The following is a 24442-nucleotide window of genomic DNA, read 5'->3' as shown; positions in this document are numbered from 1 at the left end:
AAGTCCCAGATGGTTACACAACCAAGTATGCTTTCTTTATAACTCAGTTTCTAAACAGTTTGCTGTGTGTGTTTTCCCTCTTATAAGTAGGATACAGAAAGAGAAAATACAGGATGAAAAAAAACCACACTGTAAAGAAGCACGACTGCACATTCAAATCTACAACACTCAGAAACGTAATGGGTGAAAAGTCTCAGATCAGTTTGTAACTGACACTATTGTATTTAGAAACTGTGCTGCCATTAAGCAGTCATTTCATCAGATAGTGGGTGATAATCAGACCTTTTGCAAATTTAACTGGCATTTTCAGCTGTAGATTTCAGGATGAGCAAATGGTAGTGATGTTAGCAGTAATTCAGACTACTCGTGTTATTTTTCATGTAGTGAATTTATTGTGAATTAAGAATGTAGTGTTTCAGTAATACATGTGAAGGCCATCACATATGCTTTCTGGTTTTGGCTGTGCACTTGAGAGAAGCATTAATATAAACAAAGAAGTAAAGAACTATATACATCTCCTTTCCAGAAAATATCTGAAGCAATTCCACCAATTCGTGGCAGATCATTCTGTGCATATAACTATTCAGTAAATATACACATTAAAAATCTATTTATCCATATTTTTATAATAATTATCACCATGTATTATTTGGGTACCTTAAAAATGTGAACTAATTAAACGTGGGGGTATTTTTGGTCTTTAATTTATTTATTTATTAATCTTTTAAGGCTAAATATGACCCACCACAATAACAATAAAAAACAAATGAACATGAGAAGAGAGGAAGGGGTAAAGCCTCTGTGTCTACACTAGTATTTTGTTTTTATTTTGATTTTAAAATGATTGTGGAGTACATGTTTATTTTAGCTGAAATAAAGAAAAATGCTTTAGTAAGAAAGCAAAAATAGGTCAGAGAGATCCAAAATCTAAGCAGGTAAGTATAATTCTCATAGTACTAGTTTATACTCTGCTTTGCAAATAATATATCATCTAATCCTAACAGGTGTTTTTGAGAAGCATATTGAACAAGACGTTTTGCTGTCAACAAGTTTTTCAAAGGTTTACTTTCATGGTTCAGGTATCTTTCCAGATTTTACTAGAACTTTGAACTCTCCTGTACCTGCAGCAGTTCTTGCTTTTGGAACAGATTTGGAGAAATCAGTGTTTTTGTTACACAGTATAGCACATTCAAGTACAGGAAGATTTAGATGTGTCGAATTCTCTTCAAGGAACTGTTTCCATAAATATCAGCTTTAGATTTTGTTTAAAATTTGGTTACTGGAAAATTAGGAAAACTTTTTTTTCTCTTTTTTTTTCCCTGTATAAATTATTCTGTTCTCACTGAGTGGCTGGCAGAAGACAATCTTCATTTGGTTGTATCTCCAGGAATATTAGGTTGACTAGCTTTTTCTTCCTCCAACAAGATTAGTTCAGTCCTTGCTGAAGATGTAACAATAGTCTGAGAAACTGAAACATTAGATGAGGTCCCATCAATTTCTTGTTTTTCACTCTCTGCTATTTCTTTAGGTGATAAGCTTTCTTGTGCATCAAAAAATACATCAGGTTTATCTGTTGGGCTATCTTCATCTGACAGCCTTGCCTCTTTATGACTTGTCTCTTCTTTGTCAACAGTCTTAGCTTTTTTGGAAGGAGATGTGAAACCAAGTTTGGGAAATCTAAACCATCCAGTTTTTTCAGTTTGCTTAGAAGAATCACCAACTGATGTGTCAGCAGGTTTCACATATTCTGGCCTCATTTCTTCTGATTTTTTTAGTTCTGTTTTAGAATCTGAACTTGTTTCATCACTAGAAGATGAAAAGCCAATACTCGGAAGCCAAAATTTGAATCTTCCAGGAGACCTTTTACTGTCAGCCTTTTCTTTTTCATTAGTCATGTACTTTTCTTCATCTTCTTGTGCTTCAGCTATATCCTCATCTTTAGAGAGAGGAGCTGCAGTTATTTTCTCTGGTGCCCTATCAGTATGACTCTCTTCAGGTTTAATGGAAAGCTTTACTTCAGCTGCAAATGTTTTTAACTTTGGCAAATCTATCGTTCCACTAGATTCTTCAGTCCCACTGTGTGGTTTGTCAGGCAGTTTAAGTTCAGCATTGCTCTGTGCAGTTACTGCAAAGCTTTCATCAGAATGTTCGGATTTGTTCACTGATGCATTTTCCATTGAAGGGCTCTGCTGGACTAGCACTTCTAAGTTGCTGTGTGATTCAGGCAATTTCACCTTGAGCAATGAAAATCCTAAAGTAGCAGTTTTAACTTCTGATGAGAGAATCTCTGATTCCTTCAGTATCTGGGTAGAGTAAATTTCACACTTTTCAATAGCAACATGTTCAGGTTCTATTTTCTCACTCACTTCTTGGCCTTCTACATATGACCAATGAATGTCTTGGCCTGCATTTGAAAGGCAAGAATCTATGGTAGCAGTCATCTGTGCTGTTTTAATGTCAGGTTCAATCAGTGTTAGAATTTTGCTTTTTGCTTTTTGAATATCACCTTCCAGAGTCTCTGGTGTTTCCTCAGGGACAGTAGAGCTTGCTTGCAAGTGCACCACTTCAATGTCAGCACTAGTTCCTTTTGGATCTGTTATCACTTTTGACAATGAAACATCAGCTTCAGTTGGGAGAACTCTGAAAGTGAATCTCGGTATTTTTAGTTTGGGAATTTTTATATTTACTTCTGGACCATCTTGTGATTTGTCCACTGTTTCCACTGTTATTCTAGCAGATGATTCCACGTGATCTAGAGTTGGACTTGCTGGGCCAACAGATCCTTCTGATTTTTTAAATGGCATTTCCACTTCACCTATTTCAGTTTCAGACACTGAAACAGCTCCTGACTTTGACAAACTGATATCATCTTCAAAACCCTTCACTTCTGAACGCAATACTCCAAACTTTGGAATTTTAAACTTGTATGTTTTAATTTTACTTGTTTCTTCTCTGTCTTCTACTTGCGCTTCTACATTTGCAGACATCTCCTTTTCAACATGTTTCACTTGACATTTCATTTCAGGATCTACTCTCACAATTTCAACATCCTTTTTCATTTCTGGAACTTCTACCTTTAAATCTTCCATCTTAGCTGCAACATAAACAGCATCTTCCGATCCCTTTGCAGTAGCCCACTTACTTGTAGGCCACTTTAACTCACTGTCTTTTCCTGTAATTTTCATCTCACTTGTCCTTATCTTTACTGTTTTAATCACTGCCCCTTGATTTTGAAGGTCTAATGCTCCCTTTGGAAGAATTGCATCTGTTTTTTCCTGTGTTCTGTCCAGAGTAATTTCACCTGATGATATTTTAAATTCTACATTTAATGTCTTTAGTTCAGTGGAACTTTCTACTTTTTGAGTATCTATATCCTGTGGTTTTACTTTTTGCTCTTCAAGAATCCAGGTACCCATAGGGTGCTTACTTGGTGAACTGTTATCTTTATCGATTACTGAAGGACTTATTTCTGTTTTAGATAATCCCACTGAAGACACTGTCAATTCTGAACTACGTGTTTTTTGTCCTTCAGCACCACGTTTAACTATGTCTGCGTAAGTTTCAGTTTTTGGAATATTTACTATACTATCAATCCTTTCTGCGGATAATGAAATAGCTTCTTCCACCTTTGGCAAGCTAGTAACAGAACTCTCCACATAATCTCCTAATTTTGGAATTCCTTCTTTTCCAATGGTAATTTCAGCAACTGGAATACCTGCTTCAGTTTGTACTTTGGCAGAAGGAATGCTTGCCTGAGATTTTTCCAGACTTCTTTCAACATCAGCATCACCTTTCTTTTCCTTTAAGGATGTGCGGCCAAATGCAGGTATTCTGAATTTTGGCATTTTAAACCATCCCTGATGTTCTTCAGTGTGAACTTCGACTTTTATTTCTTCTTCTGATTTGATTTCTTTCTCCTCAGGGCTCTCAGTGAATCCTTTTCTCATTGGTTTAGACTCTGACTGGGGGCTTATGTCTACCTGTGCAACTTCAGTGACAGCTGTCAGAACTTTAGGTGTTTTTGCCTTTGAACCGTGAACCTCTAGCCCAGGATCTGGCATACCAGATGCAAATTCTGATGCTGGAATTCTCACAGCAACGTCAGCAATTTCTGCTGTCATTTTTAGCTGAGGTAGCTCAGCTTCTAATTTTGGACAGCTGATCTCTGGCTCTGGGCCTTTCCCTTTTGTCAGGGAGATTCCAAACTTTGGCTTCTGGAATTTGGGTATTTTTATCTGTCTATCAAGACCTTCCAATGTCATGTTTTTTCCATCTACAACTAATGAGCCTTCAGTTGCTGTTTTGGTGCTTCTCAGTTCAGTTGAAGTTTCTCCTTCGGGGAACTCAATGCCTGTTCTTTGAATTGGATCTTCATCAGAACTTGATGTTAGGACAACCTGTTGAAAACTCTCCCCTGAGGCAGTCAGAGCAGCATCAGTTTTTGCTGAAATGACTCCCAAATCAGCTTGGAAGACTTCTGTTTTGGAAAGCTGCAAAGTAGGAGTCTTAACTGCAGCTGTTTTTATGGTTATTTGTGTCCCTTCTTCTGTCCTTTTGGAATGACTTCTTTCTATATCAGGTATCTGTACTGAATCATCTTCATCTCTTTCCATTTTGGTTACAGTACTGCCAGCTTCAACTTTTGATGAATGTCCTTGAGATTTGGGAATCTTGATCTTGGAAAGTGAAATTTTAGGCATGACAAACTGAGGCTTTTTAATTGGACTTTTTTGTTGATCTTTTCCAGCAGATATTTCCAGATCAAGGGCAGGCCTAGGTCCTTGATCATCAGTTACAGTTCCTTCCACTTCTGTGTCTATTTCACCAGACATTACAGCAACTTTACTGTCTTCTAAATTTGCTCCAGAATCTGCCTTAACAGTTGCTTCCTTCTTCGGTGACCAACTGAAGGATGGGAGTTTGAATTTTGGCATTTTGAAATGTCCTTCTTTCTCTTCTCCATCTTCATTCCCATGTTTTGTTTCCTCTTTAATTTTCAGTGCCATATCTGAATCTTGAATATCACTGTCTGTTTTTGAGATAGAAATGTCACCAGATGGGAAGTGAACATCGGGTTCTGGTGCCTTCTTGTCAGCTTTGGTTATTTTCAATTTAGAGCTGGAAGATACTTTTCCTTCACCAGATTCCACCTCCAAATTTGGTGCTTCCACAACAATGTCAGCTATTTCTATTGTAGCTTTAAGTTGGGGAACTTTGGCTTCTGATTTGGTTTGGCTGACCTCCTTCTCTGATCCTTTCCCTTTAGAATGTGTCATTCCAAACTTTGGCATTTGGAATTTAGACATTTTTGTTTTCCCTTCAGGACCTTCAACTTTTATTTCTACACCACTCACAGCAATTTCACTTAATACTCTTTCAACACTTGTCTCAGGACTCTTCACCTCAAGAGAGCCTTCAGTTATCTTCTTAGTATCTGAGGAAGGAATATCATCAGAAGCTGATTTCAATGCAAGGCCATCTTGTTCACATGCAGGAAGTACAACTTCACCTGCAGGCATGCTAATATCCATTTCTTTGGCTTCAGGTTTGGAAAATTCCCAAGTTGGAACTCTAACTTTTGGCATCTTTACACCCATTTCTGCACTCCCTTTGTCAGACATCTGTACTGTATCTCCACATTTTTCTTGTTTGAGATCACAAACATCAGTTTCTAGTGCAGGCAGAGAGCCCTGGACTTTCTGACCCTTCACTTTAGTAAGTGAGATCTTTGGCATCATAAATTGGGACTTCTTCATTTTCCGCTTTTCACCATCTTTTTCTGTTGCTGTGTTTAATTCCACATGAAGGTCTTGACTCTCAGGGGTAATTGGTGCTAATTTAGATTCTGTCTCTACAGATAAAATAGACACAGTGGATTCCTGGTGTCCTTCAGCTTCAGAAGGAGCAATAGCTTCTTTCTTTGGGGACCAACTAAATGACAGTAGTTTGAATTTTGACATTTTAAATTTGCTTTCTTTTTCCTCATTGTCCTTCTCACCAGAAATTAACTCCTGCTCTTTCCTGCACTCTGGGTCATGGATATCAATTTCTAATTTTGGCACAGTAACCTCTTGTGATGGGAGACTAACATCCATATTTGATGCACACTTAACAAATTCAGGTGAAGGCATTTGCATTTTTAGGCCCAGCAAAGATTCAGGAGGCTGAGATGGATTTTTAGTATTGATCATTTCAGATGTTATCTCTCCCTTGGAAAATTCAGATTCCACATTGGAACTAATGGCACTTTCTGATGGTTTTCCCTTCGACCAAGAAATTCCAAATTTTGGTTTTCGGAATTTAGGTATTTTAACTGTATATTCTGTGTCACCAACAGACAGATCAGCAGATGGCATTTCTGGTACCCCTGGTTTCATAATACCATGCTCAATAGAACCATCTTCATTCGACACCTCAGAATCTGTAAATGAAATATTCATATCAGCAGAAGATGATATTTTTGATTCAGATTCTGCTACATTCATTTGATATTTCGTAAGAGTTACATCTCCTTCTGATAATGGGGAATCTTGTTCAACTTTAGAAGAAGTAATATCAACTTTAGAAAAACCAAAGCTAGGAATTCTAAATTTACTACTTTTAGAAGAACTGTCACCCTTAATGTCAGGAAGAAGCTTATTTCCAACACTGCCTAAAATCACAGCAGGAGACTTCTCTGTTACAGAATAACAAATAGATTCAGACTCAAAAGAATCATCACTAGACTTAATTTGAAGCTGAGGTTCTAAGGTTTGAGAAACTGAAACCAAAGGAAAATTAAAGAAGGGACTTTTAGATTTACCAGTAGACTCCTCCATAACAAAGCATGAATTAGAGGAAAGAGAAATATCAGGCACTTGGATCTCAGCCTCAGGCAGGGTCACATCGACTTCAGCTGTTCCAGAGGGTGCCGTCACTTGGGGCTCCTTGACGCTCACGTCCACGTCGGCAGTCACGGTGCCCTTGGCCTCTCTGCTGCTGGACCAACCAAAGGAAGGCATGCCGAACTTGGGCATTTTGAATTTGCTGTCCTTTGCCTTTGTGGCCTCCTTCTCCGGGGCCTTTGCTTCTCCCTCGAGGCTGAGCGTTGCCTCAGGCGCCTGCAGGTCGGCGCCGGCCTTTGGAAGTGTGATGTCGACGGAGGGCAGGCTGATGTCTACCTTGGGAGCTTTGATGTCAGCTTTGGGCATTTTGAGCGATGGCTTTTCCACTTTCCAGCCAGCCCCTTTGCTTTCAGCACCGGCAACATCGGCTTTGAGATCCAGTGTAGGGCCTTCTGCTGTGATCGCCACGGTGCCGGAAGGCAGCTCGACCTCTGCGCTGGGCTTGCTGACCTCGCCTTCAGGCCCTTCCACCTTGGGCCCAGCCACTCCGAATTTGGGCCTGTCGAACTTGGGCAGCTTAAACTTGCTTTTGAGGCCTGTGGCTTCCAGCTCGCCTGTGTCGAGAGAGCCTTCGGCAGAGGGTACTTTCAGGTCTACCTTGGGCGCCTGAAGGTCGACAGAGGCTTCCACGGATGGTGGTTTGATGTCGGGGGCCGAGATGCTGACTTCTACATCACCGTCTTTGAGCTCTGCTTCAGGGAGGCTGGTGTCGGCTTTGGGCACGCTGATGTCCACCTCGACTTTGGGAGCCTTGACAGTTGGCCTGGAGAAGGCCACGCTGGGCACCTTGACTTTTGGCATGTGTAGTTTCATGCCGCCGCCCTCCACTTTGCCAGCAGCCACGTCCAGGCTGCTTTCGGCATCGGGGCTCTGCAGGGTGATCTCGCCCTCTGGGATTTCTGCCTGGGATTTGGGCACTGAGATCTCGGCCTTTGGCAGGCTGACCTGCACGTGGGGACCTTTGACTTTGGGCAGCTTGACACTGGGCATCTTGACATCGGGCATTTTGAACCGGCCTTTCTCCACTTCTGCACCTGCGGACGCCTCAATGCCTACATCCACGTCAGGCGCTTGGATCTCAGCCTCAGGCAGGGTCACATCGACTTCAGCTGTTCCAGAGGGTGCCGTCACTTGGGGCTCCTTGACGCTTACGTCCACGTCGGCAGTCACGGTGCCCTTGGCCTCTCTGCTGCTGGACCAACCAAAGGAAGGCATGCCGAACTTGGGCATTTTGAATTTGCTGTCCTTTGCCTTTGTGGCCTCCTTCTCCGGGGCCTTTGCTTCTCCCTCGAGGCTGAGCGTTGCCTCAGGCGCCTGCAGGTCGGCGCCGGCCTTTGGAAGTGTGATGTCGACGGAGGGCAGGCTGATGTCTACCTTGGGAGCTTTGATGTCAGCTTTGGGCATTTTGAGCGATGGCTTTTCCACTTTCCAGCCAGCCCCTTTGCTTTCAGCACCGGCAACATCGGCTTTGAGATCCAGTGTAGGGCCTTCTGCTGTGATCGCCACGGTGCCGGAAGGCAGCTCGACCTCTGCGCTGGGCTTGCTGACCTCGCCTTCAGGCCCTTCCACCTTGGGCCCAGCCACTCCGAATTTGGGCCTGTCGAACTTGGGCAGCTTAATCTTGCTTTTGAGGCCTGTGGCTTCCAGCTCGCCTGTGTCGAGAGAGCCTTCGGCAGAGGGTACTTTCAGGTCTACCTTGGGCGCCTGAAGGTCGACAGAGGCTTCCACGGATGGTGGTTTGATGTCGGGGGCCGAGATGCTGACTTCGACATCACCGCCTTTGACCTCTGCTTCAGGGAGGCTGGTGTCGGCTTTGGGCACGCTGATGTCCACCTCGACTTTGGGAGCCTTGACAGTTGGCCTGGAGAAGGCCACGCTGGGCACCTTGACTTTTGGCATGTGTAGTTTCATGCCGCCGCCCTCCACTTTGCCAGCAGCCACGTCCAGGCTGCTTTCGGCATCGGGGCTCTGCAGGGTGATCTCGCCCTCTGGGATTTCTGCCTGGGATTTGGGCACTGAGATCTCGGCCTTTGGCAGGCTGACCTGCACGTGGGGACCTTTGACTTTGGGCAGCTTGACACTGGGCATCTTGACATCGGGCATTTTGAACCGGCCTTTCTCCACTTCTGCACCTGCGGACGCCTCAATGCCTACATCCACGTCAGGCGCTTGGATCTCAGCCTCAGGCAGGGTCACATCGACTTCAGCTGTTCCAGAGGGTGCCGTCACTTGGGGCTCCTTGACGCTTACGTCCACGTCGGCAGTCACGGTGCCCTTGGCCTCTCTGCTGCTGGACCAACCAAAGGAAGGCATGCCGAACTTGGGCATTTTGAATTTGCTGTCCTTTGCCTTTGTGGCCTCCTTCTCCGGGGCCTTTGCTTCTCCCTCGAGGCTGAGCGTTGCCTCAGGCGCCTGCAGGTCGGCGCCGGCCTTTGGAAGTGTGATGTCGACGGAGGGCAGGCTGATGTCTACCTTGGGAGCTTTGATGTCAGCTTTGGGCATTTTGAGCGATGGCTTTTCCACTTTCCAGCCAGCCCCTTTGCTTTCAGCACCGGCAACATCGGCTTTGAGATCCAGTGTAGGGCCTTCTGCTGTGATCGCCACGGTGCCGGAAGGCAGCTCGACCTCTGCGCTGGGCTTGCTGACCTCGCCTTCAGGCCCTTCCACCTTGGGCCCAGCCACTCCGAATTTGGGCCTGTCGAACTTGGGCAGCTTAAACTTGCTTTTGAGGCCTGTGGCTTCCAGCTCGCCTGTGTCGAGAGAGCCTTCGGCAGAGGGTACTTTCAGGTCTACCTTGGGCGCCTGAAGGTCGACAGAGGCTTCCACGGATGGTGGTTTGATGTCGGGGGCCGAGATGCTGACTTCTACATCACCGTCTTTGAGCTCTGCTTCAGGGAGGCTGGTGTCGGCTTTGGGCACGCTGATGTCCACCTCGACTTTGGGAGCCTTGACAGTTGGCCTGGAGAAGGCCACGCTGGGCACCTTGACTTTTGGCATGTGTAGTTTCATGCCGCCGCCCTCCACTTTGCCAGCAGCCACGTCCAGGCTGCTTTCGGCATCGGGGCTCTGCAGGGTGATCTCGCCCTCTGGGATTTCTGCCTGGGATTTGGGCACTGAGATCTCGGCCTTTGGCAGGCTGACCTGCACGTGGGGACCTTTGACTTTGGGCAGCTTGACACTGGGCATCTTGACATCGGGCATTTTGAACCGGCCTTTCTCCACTTCTGCACCTGCGGACGCCTCAATGCCTACATCCACGTCAGGCGCTTGGATCTCAGCCTCAGGCAGGGTCACATCGACTTCAGCTGTTCCAGAGGGTGCCGTCACTTGGGGCTCCTTGACGCTTACGTCCACGTCGGCAGTCACGGTGCCCTTGGCCTCTCTGCTGCTGGACCAACCAAAGGAAGGCATGCCGAACTTGGGCATTTTGAATTTGCTGTCCTTTGCCTTTGTGGCCTCCTTCTCCGGGGCCTTTGCTTCTCCCTCGAGGCTGAGCGTTGCCTCAGGCGCCTGCAGGTCGGCGCCGGCCTTTGGAAGTGTGATGTCGACGGAGGGCAGGCTGATGTCTACCTTGGGAGCTTTGATGTCAGCTTTGGGCATTTTGAGCGATGGCTTTTCCACTTTCCAGCCAGCCCCTTTGCTTTCAGCACCGGCAACATCGGCTTTGAGATCCAGTGTAGGGCCTTCTGCTGTGATCGCCACGGTGCCGGAAGGCAGCTCGACCTCTGCGCTGGGCTTGCTGACCTCGCCTTCAGGCCCTTCCACCTTGGGCCCAGCCACTCCGAATTTGGGCCTGTCGAACTTGGGCAGCTTAAACTTGCTTTTGAGGCCTGTGGCTTCCAGCTCGCCTGTGTCGAGAGAGCCTTCGGCAGAGGGTACTTTCAGGTCTACCTTGGGCGCCTGAAGGTCGACAGAGGCTTCCACGGATGGTGGTTTGATGTCGGGGGCCGAGATGCTGACTTCTACATCACCGTCTTTGAGCTCTGCTTCAGGGAGGCTGGTGTCGGCTTTGGGCACGCTGATGTCCACCTCGACTTTGGGAGCCTTGACAGTTGGCCTGGAGAAGGCCACGCTGGGCACCTTGACTTTTGGCATGTGTAGTTTCATGCCGCCGCCCTCCACTTTGCCAGCAGCCACGTCCAGGCTGCTTTCGGCATCGGGGCTCTGCAGGGTGATCTCGCCCTCTGGGATTTCTGCCTGGGATTTGGGCACTGAGATCTCGGCCTTTGGCAGGCTGACCTGCACGTGGGGACCTTTGACTTTGGGCAGCTTGACACTGGGCATCTTGACATCGGGCATTTTGAACCGGCCTTTCTCCACTTCTGCACCTGCGGACGCCTCAATGCCTACATCCACGTCAGGCGCTTGGATCTCAGCCTCAGGCAGGGTCACATCGACTTCAGCTGTTCCAGAGGGTGCCGTCACTTGGGGCTCCTTGACGCTCACGTCCACGTCGGCAGTCACGGTGCCCTTGGCCTCTCTGCTGCTGGACCAACCAAAGGAAGGCATGCCGAACTTGGGCATTTTGAATTTGCTGTCCTTTGCCTTTGTGGCCTCCTTCTCCGGGGCCTTTGCTTCTCCCTCGAGGCTGAGCGTTGCCTCAGGCGCCTGCAGGTCGGCGCCGGCCTTTGGAAGTGTGATGTCGACGGAGGGCAGGCTGATGTCTACCTTGGGAGCTTTGATGTCAGCTTTGGGCATTTTGAGCGATGGCTTTTCCACTTTCCAGCCAGCCCCTTTGCTTTCAGCACCGGCAACATCGGCTTTGAGATCCAGTGTAGGGCCTTCTGCTGTGATCGCCACGGTGCCGGAAGGCAGCTCGACCTCTGCGCTGGGCTTGCTGACCTCGCCTTCAGGCCCTTCCACCTTGGGCCCAGCCACTCCGAATTTGGGCCTGTCGAACTTGGGCAGCTTAATCTTGCTTTTGAGGCCTGTGGCTTCCAGCTCGCCTGTGTCGAGAGAGCCTTCGGCAGAGGGTACTTTCAGGTCTACCTTGGGCGCCTGAAGGTCGACAGAGGCTTCCACGGATGGTGGTTTGATGTCGGGGGCCGAGATGCTGACTTCGACATCACCGCCTTTGACCTCTGCTTCAGGGAGGCTGGTGTCGGCTTTGGGCACGCTGATGTCCACCTCGACTTTGGGAGCCTTGACAGTTGGCCTGGAGAAGGCCACGCTGGGCACCTTGACTTTTGGCATGTGTAGTTTCATGCCGCCGCCCTCCACTTTGCCAGCAGCCACGTCCAGGCTGCTTTCGGCATCGGGGCTCTGCAGGGTGATCTCGCCCTCTGGGATTTCTGCCTGGGATTTGGGCACTGAGATCTCGGCCTTTGGCAGGCTGACCTGCACGTGGGGACCTTTGACTTTGGGCAGCTTGACACTGGGCATCTTGACATCGGGCATTTTGAACCGGCCTTTCTCCACTTCTGCACCTGCGGACGCCTCAATGCCTACATCCACGTCAGGCGCTTGGATCTCAGCCTCAGGCAGGGTCACATCGACTTCAGCTGTTCCAGAGGGTGCCGTCACTTGGGGCTCCTTGACGCTCACGTCCACGTCGGCAGTCACGGTGCCCTTGGCCTCTCTGCTGCTGGACCAACCAAAGGAAGGCATGCCGAACTTGGGCATTTTGAATTTGCTGTCCTTTGCCTTTGTGGCCTCCTTCTCCGGGGCCTTTGCTTCTCCCTCGAGGCTGAGCGTTGCCTCAGGCGCCTGCAGGTCGGCGCCGGCCTTTGGAAGTGTGATGTCGACGGAGGGCAGGCTGATGTCTACCTTGGGAGCTTTGATGTCAGCTTTGGGCATTTTGAGCGATGGCTTTTCCACTTTCCAGCCAGCCCCTTTGCTTTCAGCACCGGCAACATCGGCTTTGAGATCCAGTGTAGGGCCTTCTGCTGTGATCGCCACGGTGCCGGAAGGCAGCTCGACCTCTGCGCTGGGCTTGCTGACCTCGCCTTCAGGCCCTTCCACCTTGGGCCCAGCCACTCCGAATTTGGGCCTGTCGAACTTGGGCAGCTTAAACTTGCTTTTGAGGCCTGTGGCTTCCAGCTCGCCTGTGTCGAGAGAGCCTTCGGCAGAGGGTACTTTCAGGTCTACCTTGGGCGCCTGAAGGTCGACAGAGGCTTCCACGGATGGTGGTTTGATGTCGGGGGCCGAGATGCTGACTTCGACATCACCGCCTTTGACCTCTGCTTCAGGGAGGCTGGTGTCGGCTTTGGGCACGCTGATGTCCACCTCGACTTTGGGAGCCTTGACAGTTGGCCTGGAGAAGGCCACGCTGGGCACCTTGACTTTTGGCATGTGTAGTTTCATGCCGCCGCCCTCCACTTTGCCAGCAGCCACGTCCAGGCTGCTTTCGGCATCGGGGCTCTGCAGGGTGATCTCGCCCTCTGGGATTTCTGCCTGGGATTTGGGCACTGAGATCTCGGCCTTTGGCAGGCTGACCTGCACGTGGGGACCTTTGACTTTGGGCAGCTTGACACTGGGCATCTTGACATCGGGCATTTTGAACCGGCCTTTCTCCACTTCTGCACCTGCGGACGCCTCAATGCCTACATCCACGTCAGGAGCTTGGATCTCAGCCTCAGGCAGGGTCACATCGACTTCAGCTGTTCCAGAGGGTGCCGTCACTTGGGGCTCCTTGACGCTCACGTCCACGTCGGCAGTCACGGTGCCCTTGGCCTCTCTGCTGCTGGACCAACCAAAGGAAGGCATGCCGAACTTGGGCATTTTGAATTTGCTGTCCTTTGCCTTTGTGGCCTCCTTCTCCGGGGCCTTTGCTTCTCCCTCGAGGCTGAGCGTTGCCTCAGGCGCCTGCAGGTCGGCGCCGGCCTTTGGAAGTGTGATGTCGACGGAGGGCAGGCTGATGTCTACCTTGGGAGCTTTGATGTCAGCTTTGGGCATTTTGAGCGATGGCTTTTCCACTTTCCAGCCAGCCCCTTTGCTTTCAGCACCGGCAACATCGGCTTTGAGATCCAGTGTAGGGCCTTCTGCTGTGATCGCCACGGTGCCGGAAGGCAGCTCGACCTCTGCGCTGGGCTTGCTGACCTCGCCTTCAGGCCCTTCCACCTTGGGCCCAGCCACTCCGAATTTGGGCCTGTCGAACTTGGGCAGCTTAAACTTGCTTTTGAGGCCTGTGGCTTCCAGCTCGCCTGTGTCGAGAGAGCCTTCGGCAGAGGGTACTTTCAGGTCTACCTTGGGCGCCTGAAGGTCGACAGAGGCTTCCACGGATGGTGGTTTGATGTCGGGGGCCGAGATGCTGACTTCGACATCACCGCCTTTGACCTCTGCTTCAGCGAGGCTGGTGTCGGCTTTGGGCACGCTGATGTCCACCTCGACTTTGGGAGCCTTGACAGTTGGCCTGGAGAAGGCCACGCTGGGCACCTTGACTTTTGGCATGTGTAGTTTCATGCCGCCGCCCTCCACTTTGCCAGCAGCCACGTCCAGGCTGCTTTCGGCATCGGGGCTCTGCAGGGTGATCTCGCCCTCTGGGATTTCTGCCTGGGATTTGGGCACTGAGATCTCGGCCTTTGGCAGGCTGACCTGCACGTGGGGACCTTTGACTTTGGGCAGCTTGACACTGGGCATCTTGACATCGGGCATTTTGAACCGGCCTTTCTCCACTTCTGCACCTGCGGACGCCTCAATGCCTACATCCACGTCAGGCGCTTGGATCTCAGCCTCAGGCAGGGTCACATCGACTTCAGCTGTTCCAGAGGGTGCCGTCACTTGGGGCTCCTTGACGCTCACGTCCACGTCGGCAGTCACGGTGCCCTTGGCCTCTCTGCTGCTGGACCAACCAAAGGAAGGCATGCCGAACTTGGGCATTTTGAATTTGCTGTCCTTTGCCTTTGTGGCCTCCTTCTCCGGGGCCTTTGCTTCTCCCTCGAGGCTGAGCGTTGCCTCAGGCGCCTGCAGGTCGGCGCCGGCCTTTGGAAGTGTGATGTCGACGGAGGGCAGGCTGATGTCTACCTTGGGAGCTTTGATGTCAGCTTTGGGCATTTTGAGCGATGGCTTTTCCACTTTCCAGCCAGCCCCTTTGCTTTCAGCACCGGCAACATCGGCTTTGAGATCCAGTGTAGGGCCTTCTGCTGTGATCGCCACGGTGCCGGAAGGCAGCTCGACCTCTGCGCTGGGCTTGCTGACCTCGCCTTCAGGCCCTTCCACCTTGGGCCCAGCCACTCCGAATTTGGGCCTGTCGAACTTGGGCAGCTTAATCTTGCTTTTGAGGCCTGTGGCTTCCAGCTCGCCTGTGTCGAGAGAGCCTTCGGCAGAGGGTACTTTCAGGTCTACCTTGGGCGCCTGAAGGTCGACAGAGGCTTCCACGGATGGTGGTTTGATGTCGGGGGCCGAGATGCTGACTTCGACATCACCGCCTTTGACCTCTGCTTCAGGGAGGCTGGTGTCGGCTTTGGGCACGCTGATGTCCACCTTGACTTTGGGAGCCTTGACAGTTGGCCTGGAGAAGGCCACGCTGGGCACCTTGACTTTTGGCATGTGTAGTTTCATGCCGCCGCCCTCCACTTTGCCAGCAGCCACGTCCAGGCTGCTTTCGGCATCGGGGCTCTGCAGGGTGATCTCGCCCTCTGGGATTTCTGCCTGGGATTTGGGCACTGAGATCTCGGCCTTTGGCAGGCTGACCTGCACGTGGGGACCTTTGACTTTGGGCAGCTTGACACTGGGCATCTTGACATCGGGCATTTTGAACCGGCCTTTCTCCACTTCTGCACCTGCGGACGCCTCAATGCCTACATCCACGTCAGGCGCTTGGATCTCAGCCTCAGGCAGGGTCACATCGACTTCAGCTGTTCCAGAGGGTGCCGTCACTTGGGGCTCCTTGACGCTTACGTCCACGTCGGCAGTCACGGTGCCCTTGGCCTCTCTGCTGCTGGACCAACCAAAGGAAGGCATGCCGAACTTGGGCATTTTGAATTTGCTGTCCTTTGCCTTTGTGGCCTCCTTCTCCGGGGCCTTTGCTTCTCCCTCGAGGCTGAGCGTTGCCTCAGGCGCCTGCAGGTCGGCGCCGGCCTTTGGAAGTGTGATGTCGACGGAGGGCAGGCTGATGTCTACCTTGGGAGCTTTGATGTCAGCTTTGGGCATTTTGAGTGATGGCTTTTCCACTTTCCAGCCAGCCCCTTTGCTTTCAGCACCGGCAACATCGGCTTTGAGATCCAGTGTAGGGCCTTCTGCTGTGATCGCCACGGTGCCGGAAGGCAGCTCGACCTCTGCGCTGGGCTTGCTGACCTCGCCTTCAGGCCCTTCCACCTTGGGCCCAGCCACTCCGAATTTGGGCCTGTCGAACTTGGGCAGCTTAATCTTGCTTTTGAGGCCTGTGGCTTCCAGCTCGCCTGTGTCGAGAGAGCCTTCGGCAGAGGGTACTTTCAGGTCTACCTTGGGCGCCTGAAGGTCGACAGAGGCTTCCACGGATGGTGGTTTGATGTCGGGGGCCGAGATGCTGACTTCGACATCACCGCCTTTGACCTCTGCTTCAGGGAGGCTGGTGTCGGCTTTGGGCACGCTGATGTCCACCTCGACTTTGGGAGCCTTGACAGTTGGCCTGGAGAAGGCCACGCTGGGCACCTTGACTTTTGGCATGTGTAGTTTCATGCCGCCGCCCTCCACTTTGCCAGCAGCCACGTCCAGGCTGCTTTCGGCATCGGGGCTCTGCAGGGTGATCTCGCCCTCTGGGATTTCTGCCTGGGATTTGGGCACTGAGATCTCGGCCTTTGGCAGGCTGACCTGCACGTGGGGACCTTTGACTTTGGGCAGCTTGACACTGGGCATCTTGACATCGGGCATTTTGAACCGGCCTTTCTCCACTTCTGCACCTGCGGACGCCTCAATGCCTACATCCACGTCAGGCGCTTGGATCTCAGCCTCAGGCAGGGTCACATCGACTTCAGCTGTTCCAGAGGGTGCCGTCACTTGGGGCTCCTTGACGCTCACGTCCACGTCGGCAGTCACGGTGCCCTTGGCCTCTCTGCTGCTGGACCAACCAAAGGAAGGCATGCCGAACTTGGGCATTTTGAATTTGCTGTCCTTTGCCTTTGTGGCCTCCTTCTCCGGGGCCTTTGCTTCTCCCTCGAGGCTGAGCGTTGCCTCAGGCGCCTGCAGGTCGGCGCCGGCCTTTGGAAGTGTGATGTCGACGGAGGGCAGGCTGATGTCTACCTTGGGAGCTTTGATGTCAGCTTTGGGCATTTTGAGCGATGGCTTTTCCACTTTCCAGCCAGCCCCTTTGCTTTCAGCACCGGCAACATCGGCTTTGAGATCCAGTGTAGGGCCTTCTGCTGTGATCGCCACGGTGCCAGAAGGCAGCTCGACCTCTGCGCTGGGCTTGCTGACCTCGCCTTCAGGCCCTTCCACCTTGGGCCCAGCCACTCCGAATTTGGGCCTGTCGAACTTGGGCAGCTTAAACTTGCTTTTGAGGCCTGTGGCTTCCAGCTCGCCTGTGTCGAGAGAGCCTTCGGCAGAGGGTACTTTCAGGTCTACCTTGGGCGCCTGAAGGTCGACAGAGGCTTCCACGGATGGTGGTTTGATGTCGGGGGCCGAGATGCTGACTTCGACATCACCGCCTTTGACCTCTGCTTCAGGGAGGCTGGTGTCGGCTTTGGGCACGCTGATGTCCACCTCGACTTTGGGAGCCTTGACAGTTGGCCTGGAGAAGGCCACGCTGGGCACCTTGACTTTTGGCATGTGTAGTTTCATGCCGCCGCCCTCCACTTTGCCAGCAGCCACGTCCAGGCTGCTTTCGGCATCGGGGCTCTGCAGGGTGATCTCGCCCTCTGGGATTTCTGCCTGGGATTTGGGCACTGAGATCTCGGCCTTTGGCAGGCTGACCTGCACGTGGGGACCTTTGACTTTGGGCAGCTTGACACTGGGCATCTTGACATCGGGCATTTTGAACCGGCCTTTCTCCACTTCTGCACCTGCGGACGCCTCAATGCCTACATCCACGTCAGGCGCTTGGATCTCAGCCTCAGGCAGGGTCACATCGACTTCAGCTGTTCCAGAGGGTGCCGTCACTTGGGGCTCCTTGACGCTCACGTCCACGTCGGCAGTCACGGTGCCCTTGGCCTCTCTGCTGCTGGACCAACCAAAGGAAGGCATGCCGAACTTGGGCATTTTGAATTTGCTGTCCTTTGCCTTTGTGGCCTCCTTCTCCGGGGCCTTTGCTTCTCCCTCGAGGCTGAGCGTTGCCTCAGGCGCCTGCAGGTCGGCGCCGGCCTTTGGAAGTGTGATGTCGACGGAGGGCAGGCTGATGTCTACCTTGGGAGCTTTGATGTCAGCTTTGGGCATTTTGAGCGATGGCTTTTCCACTTTCCAGCCAGCCCCTTTGCTTTCAGCACCGGCAACATCGGCTTTGAGATCCAGTGTAGGGCCTTCTGCTGTGATCGCCACGGTGCCAGAAGGCAGCTCGACCTCTGCGCTGGGCTTGCTGACCTCGCCTTCAGGCCCTTCCACCTTGGGCCCAGCCACTCCGAATTTGGGCCTGTCGAACTTGGGCAGCTTAAACTTGCTTTTGAGGCCTGTGGCTTCCAGCTCGCCTGTGTCGAGAGAGCCTTCGGCAGAGGGTACTTTCAGGTCTACCTTGGGCGCCTGAAGGTCGACAGAGGCTTCCACGGATGGTGGTTTGATGTCGGGGGCCGAGATGCTGACTTCGACATCACCGCCTTTGACCTCTGCTTCAGGGAGGCTGGTGTCGGCTTTGGGCACGCTGATGTCCACCTCGACTTTGGGAGCCTTGACAGTTGGCCTGGAGAAGGCCACGCTGGGCACCTTGACTTTTGGCATGTGTAGTTTCATGCCGCCGCCCTCCACTTTGCCAGCAGCCACGTCCAGGCTGCTTTCGGCATCGGGGCTCTGCAGGGTGATCTCGCCCTCTGGGATTTCTGCCTGGGATTTGGGCACTGAGATCTCGGCCTTTGGCAGGCTGACCTGCACGTGGGGACCTTTGACTTTGGGCAGCTTGACACTGGGCATCTTGACATCGGGCATTTTGAACCGGCCTTTCTCCACTTCTGCACCTGCGGACGCCTCAATGCCTACATCCACGTCAGGCGCTTGGATCTCAGCCTCAGGCAGGGTCACATCGACTTCAGCTGTTCCAGAGGGTGCCGTCACTTGGGGCTCCTTGACGCTTACGTCCACGTCGGCAGTCACGGTGCCCTTGGCCTCTCTGCTGCTGGACCAACCAAAGGAAGGCATGCCGAACTTGGGCATTTTGAATTTGCTGTCCTTTGCCTTTGTGGCCTCCTTCTCCGGGGCCTTTGCTTCTCCCTCGAGGCTGAGCGTTGCCTCAGGCGCCTGCAGGTCGGCGCCGGCCTTTGGAAGTGTGATGTCGACGGAGGGCAGGCTGATGTCTACCTTGGGAGCTTTGATGTCAGCTTTGGGCATTTTGAGCGATGGCTTTTCCACTTTCCAGCCAGCCCCTTTGCTTTCAGCACCGGCAACATCGGCTTTGAGATCCAGTGTAGGGCCTTCTGCTGTGATCGCCACGGTGCCGGAAGGCAGCTCGACCTCTGCGCTGGGCTTGCTGACCTCGCCTTCAGGCCCTTCCACCTTGGGCCCAGCCACTCCGAATTTGGGCCTGTCGAACTTGGGCAGCTTAAACTTGCTTTTGAGGCCTGTGGCTTCCAGCTCGCCTGTGTCGAGAGAGCCTTCGGCAGAGGGTACTTTCAGGTCTACCTTGGGCGCCTGAAGGTCGACAGAGGCTTCCACGGATGGTGGTTTGATGTCGGGGGCCGAGATGCTGACTTCGACATCACCGCCTTTGACCTCTGCTTCAGGGAGGCTGGTGTCGGCTTTGGGCACGCTGATGTCCACCTCGACTTTGGGAGCCTTGACAGTTGGCCTGGAGAAGGCCACGCTGGGCACCTTGACTTTTGGCATGTGTAGTTTCATGCCGCCGCCCTCCACTTTGCCAGCAGCCACGTCCAGGCTGCTTTCGGCATCGGGGCTCTGCAGGGTGATCTCGCCCTCTGGGATTTCTGCCTGGGATTTGGGCACTGAGATCTCGGCCTTTGGCAGGCTGACCTGCACGTGGGGACCTTTGACTTTGGGCAGCTTGACACTGGGCATCTTGACATCGGGCATTTTGAACCGGCCTTTCTCCACTTCTGCACCTGCAGACGCCTCAATGCCTACATCCACGTCAGGCGCTTGGATCTCAGCCTCAGGCAGGGTCACATCGACTTCAGCTGTTCCAGAGGGTGCCGTCACTTGGGGCTCCTTGACGCTCACGTCCACGTCGGCAGTCACGGTGCCCTTGGCCTCTCTGCTGCTGGACCAACCAAAGGAAGGCATGCCGAACTTGGGCATTTTGAATTTGCTGTCCTTTGCCTTTGTGGCCTCCTTCTCCGGGGCCTTTGCTTCTCCCTCGAGGCTGAGCGTTGCCTCAGGCGCCTGCAGGTCGGCGCCGGCCTTTGGAAGTGTGATGTCGACGGAGGGCAGGCTGATGTCTACCTTGGGAGCTTTGATGTCAGCTTTGGGCATTTTGAGCGATGGCTTTTCCACTTTCCAGCCAGCCCCTTTGCTTTCAGCACCGGCAACATCGGCTTTGAGATCCAGTGTAGGGCCTTCTGCTGTGATCGCCACGGTGCCGGAAGGCAGCTCGACCTCTGCGCTGGGCTTGCTGACCTCGCCTTCAGGCCCTTCCACCTTGGGCCCAGCCACTCCGAATTTGGGCCTGTCGAACTTGGGCAGCTTAAACTTGCTTTTGAGGCCTGTGGCTTCCAGCTCGCCTGTGTCGAGAGAGCCTTCGGCAGAGGGTACTTTCAGGTCTACCTTGGGCGCCTGAAGGTCGACAGAGGCTTCCACGGATGGTGGTTTGATGTCGGGGGCCGAGATGCTGACTTCGACATCACCGCCTTTGACCTCTGCTTCAGGGAGGCTGGTGTCGGCTTTGGGCACGCTGATGTCCACCTCGACTTTGGGAGCCTTGACAGTTGGCCTGGAGAAGGCCACGCTGGGCACCTTGACTTTTGGCATGTGTAGTTTCATGCCGCCGCCCTCCACTTTGCCAGCAGCCACGTCCAGGCTGCTTTCGGCATCGGGGCTCTGCAGGGTGATCTCGCCCTCTGGGATTTCTGCCTGGGATTTGGGCACTGAGATCTCGGCCTTTGGCAGGCTGACCTGCACGTGGGGACCTTTGACTTTGGGCAGCTTGACACTGGGCATCTTGACATCGGGCATTTTGAACCGGCCTTTCTCCACTTCTGCACCTGCGGACGCCTCAATGCCTACATCCACGTCAGGCGCTTGGATCTCAGCCTCAGGCAGGGTCACATCGACTTCAGCTGTTCCAGAGGGTGCCGTCACTTGGGGCTCCTTGACGCTCACGTCCACGTCGGCAGTCACGGTGCCCTTGGCCTCTCTGCTGCTGGACCAACCAAAGGAAGGCATGCCGAACTTGGGCATTTTGAATTTGCTGTCCTTTGCCTTTGTGGCCTCCTTCTCCGGGGCCTTTGCTTCTCCCTCGAGGCTGAGCGTTGCCTCAGGCGCCTGCAGGTCGGCGCCGGCCTTTGGAAGTGTGATGTCGACGGAGGGCAGGCTGATGTCTACCTTGGGAGCTTTGATGTCAGCTTTGGGCATTTTGAGCGATGGCTTTTCCACTTTCCAGCCAGCCCCTTTGCTTTCAGCACCGGCAACATCGGCTTTGAGATCCAGTGTAGGGCCTTCTGCTGTGATCGCCACGGTGCCAGAAGGCAGCTCGACCTCTGCGATGGGCTTGCTGACCTCGCCTTCAGGCCCTTCCACCTTGGGCCCAGCCACTCCGAATTTGGGCCTGTCGAACTTGGGCAGCTTAAACTTGCTTTTGAGGCCTGTGGCTTCCAGCTCGCCTGTGTCGAGAGAGCCTTCGGCAGAGGGTACTTTCAGGTCTACCTTGGGCGCCTGAAGGTCGACAGAGGCTTCCACGGATGGTGGTTTGATGTCGGGGGCCGAGATGCTGACTTCGACATCACCGCCTTTGACCTCTGCTTCAGGGAGGCTGGTGTCGGCTTTGGGCACGCTGATGTCCACCTCGACTTTGGGAGCCTTGACAGTTGGCCTGGAGAAGGCCACGCTGGGCACCTTGACTTTTGGCATGTGTAGTTTCATGCCGCCGCCCTCCACTTTGCCAGCAGCCACGTCCAGGCTGCTTTCGGCATCGGGGCTCTGCAGGGTGATCTCGCCCTCTGGGATTTCTGCCTGGGATTTGGGCACTGAGATCTCGGCCTTTGGCAGGCTGACCTGCACGTGGGGACCTTTGACTTTGGGCAGCTTGACACTGGGCATCTTGACATCGGGCATTTTGAACCGGCCTTTCTCCACTTCTGCACCTGCGGACGCCTCAATGCCTACATCCACGTCAGGCGCTTGGATCTCAGCCTCAGGCAGGGTCACATCGACTTCAGCTGTTCCAGAGGGTGCCGTCACTTGGGGCTCCTTGACGCTTACGTCCACGTCGGCAGTCACGGTGCCCTTGGCCTCTCTGCTGCTGGACCAACCAAAGGAAGGCATGCCGAACTTGGGCATTTTGAATTTGCTGTCCTTTGCCTTTGTGGCCTCCTTCTCCGGGGCCTTTGCTTCTCCCTCGAGGCTGAACGTTGCCTCAGGCGCCTGCAGGTCGGCGCCGGCCTTTGGAAGTGTGATGTCGACGGAGGGCAGGCTGATGTCTACCTTGGGAGCTTTGATGTCAGCTTTGGGCATTTTGAGCGATGGCTTTTCCACTTTCCAGCCAGCCCCTTTGCTTTCAGCACCAGCAACATCGGCTTTGAGATCCAGTGTAGGGCCTTCTGCTGTGATCGCCATGGTGCCGGAAGGCAGCTCGACCTCTGCGCTGGGCTTGCTGACCTCGCCTTCAGGCCCTTCCACCTTGGGCCCAGCCACTCCGAATTTGGGCCTGTCGAACTTGGGCAGCTTAAACTTGCTTTTGAGGCCTGTGGCTTCCAGCTCGCCTGTGTCGAGAGAGCCTTCGGCAGAGGGTACTTTCAGGTCTACCTTGGGCGCCTGAAGGTCGACAGAGGCTTCCACGGATGGTGGTTTGATGTCGGGGGCCGAGATGCTGACTTCGACATCACCGCCTTTGACCTCTGCTTCAGGGAGGCTGGTGTCGGCTTTGGGCACGCTGATGTCCACCTCGACTTTGGGAGCCTTTGTGCTCAACTTGTCTCTTACCTGAGTTTCAGATTTTACCGTTTCCTCTTTTGTAGATGCCCAGGGAAATCCCGGTAATTTAATCTTTGTTAATCTCTGTTTGCTTTCTTTTCCATCTACATCTTTTTCACCTTTCTTCCCAATTATTTCCATGTTTGAACTTATGTCATTTCTATGCATTTCTTTTTTTTCTGCCTCTTCCTTTTTTATTGTATCTTTGGATTCAAGTTTGCTGTTTTCTATTTTAATGTCATCTGTGTTATATGTGGCCATTGCAATTGATGGTATTGTTATTTTCTGATTTGATTCTTCTGATTTTGTAGCTGGCATCTTATCTTTCACATCCATTTGTCTGTCTTTCTCTGTTTCTTTATCAGCTGGTATTTCCAATACTGAGCCTGGAACATTTATTTCTTGTTTTATTAATAACTTTCTAGTGTCTGTTTCTTTTCTTTTTGTCACTGACATCCAAAGTTTTGTTTTCTGAATTTTTGGTATCTGTTTTTCATCTTCTGCTTCTTTTTCTTTTGCTTCTAGGGTCTCAGGTGATTGTAATTCAGCTCTAGCAGCACCTATTTCTTGACCTCTTTCATCTATGTCTCCTTTTGCTTTGTGATCCATTATGTCTACTTTAATTTCATTTTCTCCTTCTGTTTTATCTTCTATTCCTTTTTGCTTCTTTTTTCGGGATTTTGATGAGGTTTTTGGTGTTTGCTTAGCTGGGGTTTCTTTCAGATCTGCTTCTAAACTGGGCTTTGATACCTTTGTTGTTATATCTTGTACTTCAGGTACAGTAAAATTAAATGTTGATTCCTTTTCTTTTTCTTTTTTAATGCTTATTTCAACTTCAGGGCACTTTTTTACATATGTAGGAATACCATTTTCTACATCTTTCAAGGCTTTTCTTGAAGGTTCATGTAATTCCTCTGTTTTCATTTCAGAATCAGGTGAAGCACTGTATTCAACAGTCAGCATTTCTGGACCTTCCAGGGTGATATCTTCTTTATGTGTTTTTTGTCTTTCATATAACAGTGTAGTATTTATTTCTTTTTTTTGCTTGTCCTGATTTTCTGTTTTTGATCTGTGTATTTTGAATCCAATACTAGGGAACTTCAGTTTCTTTTGGCTTCCTTTTTTTTGTTTGATGTGAATTTCTTGTTGAGACTCCGTATCTGTGCTTGTCGGAGAAATATCCTGTATAGCAGGCTCATATGCATCTGATGTACTGTGAGATCTTCTGTGTCCCAGTAACTTTTTATTTTTAATTGACTGGAATTTTGGCCATGATAATCTATCCTTTTTAGGTCTCTTGCTTCTTCCTACCCTTTGGTTTACAATTAGTATTTCTCTGTCTTCTTCTGAGGTAGGTTTTCCTGAAACGTGCACTGTTTCCTCAGGAATGCTTTCACTGAGCTCTTTATCCTGAAAGAACA

General features: G+C 51.7%; 1 protein-coding gene across 2 annotated transcripts in view; it reads right to left on the bottom strand.

The window, feature by feature from the left end:
- Positions 1–840: 840 nt before the first annotated feature.
- The window catches only part of AHNAK2 (AHNAK nucleoprotein 2), a 63962-nt gene continuing 40360 nt past the window's right edge, over positions 841–24442 (bottom strand). For both annotated transcript variants that reach the window (XM_065749242.1, XM_065749232.1), the window contains one exon: positions 841–24431. In XM_065749242.1, coding sequence (XP_065605314.1) covers positions 1368–24431 — 23064 coding nt within the window. In that variant the 3' untranslated portion in view covers positions 841–1367. The remainder of the gene's footprint in view (positions 24432–24442) is intronic.

Source organism: Cyrtonyx montezumae, unplaced genomic scaffold (assembly GCF_038088225.1).
Source record: "Cyrtonyx montezumae isolate F1298 unplaced genomic scaffold, pur_monq_1.0 scaffold_10, whole genome shotgun sequence".
Classification (NCBI taxonomy): domain Eukaryota; kingdom Metazoa; phylum Chordata; class Aves; order Galliformes; family Odontophoridae; genus Cyrtonyx; species Cyrtonyx montezumae.
Note: the sequence above shows the minus strand (reverse complement) of the source record. Positions and strands in the feature narration are given on the sequence as shown.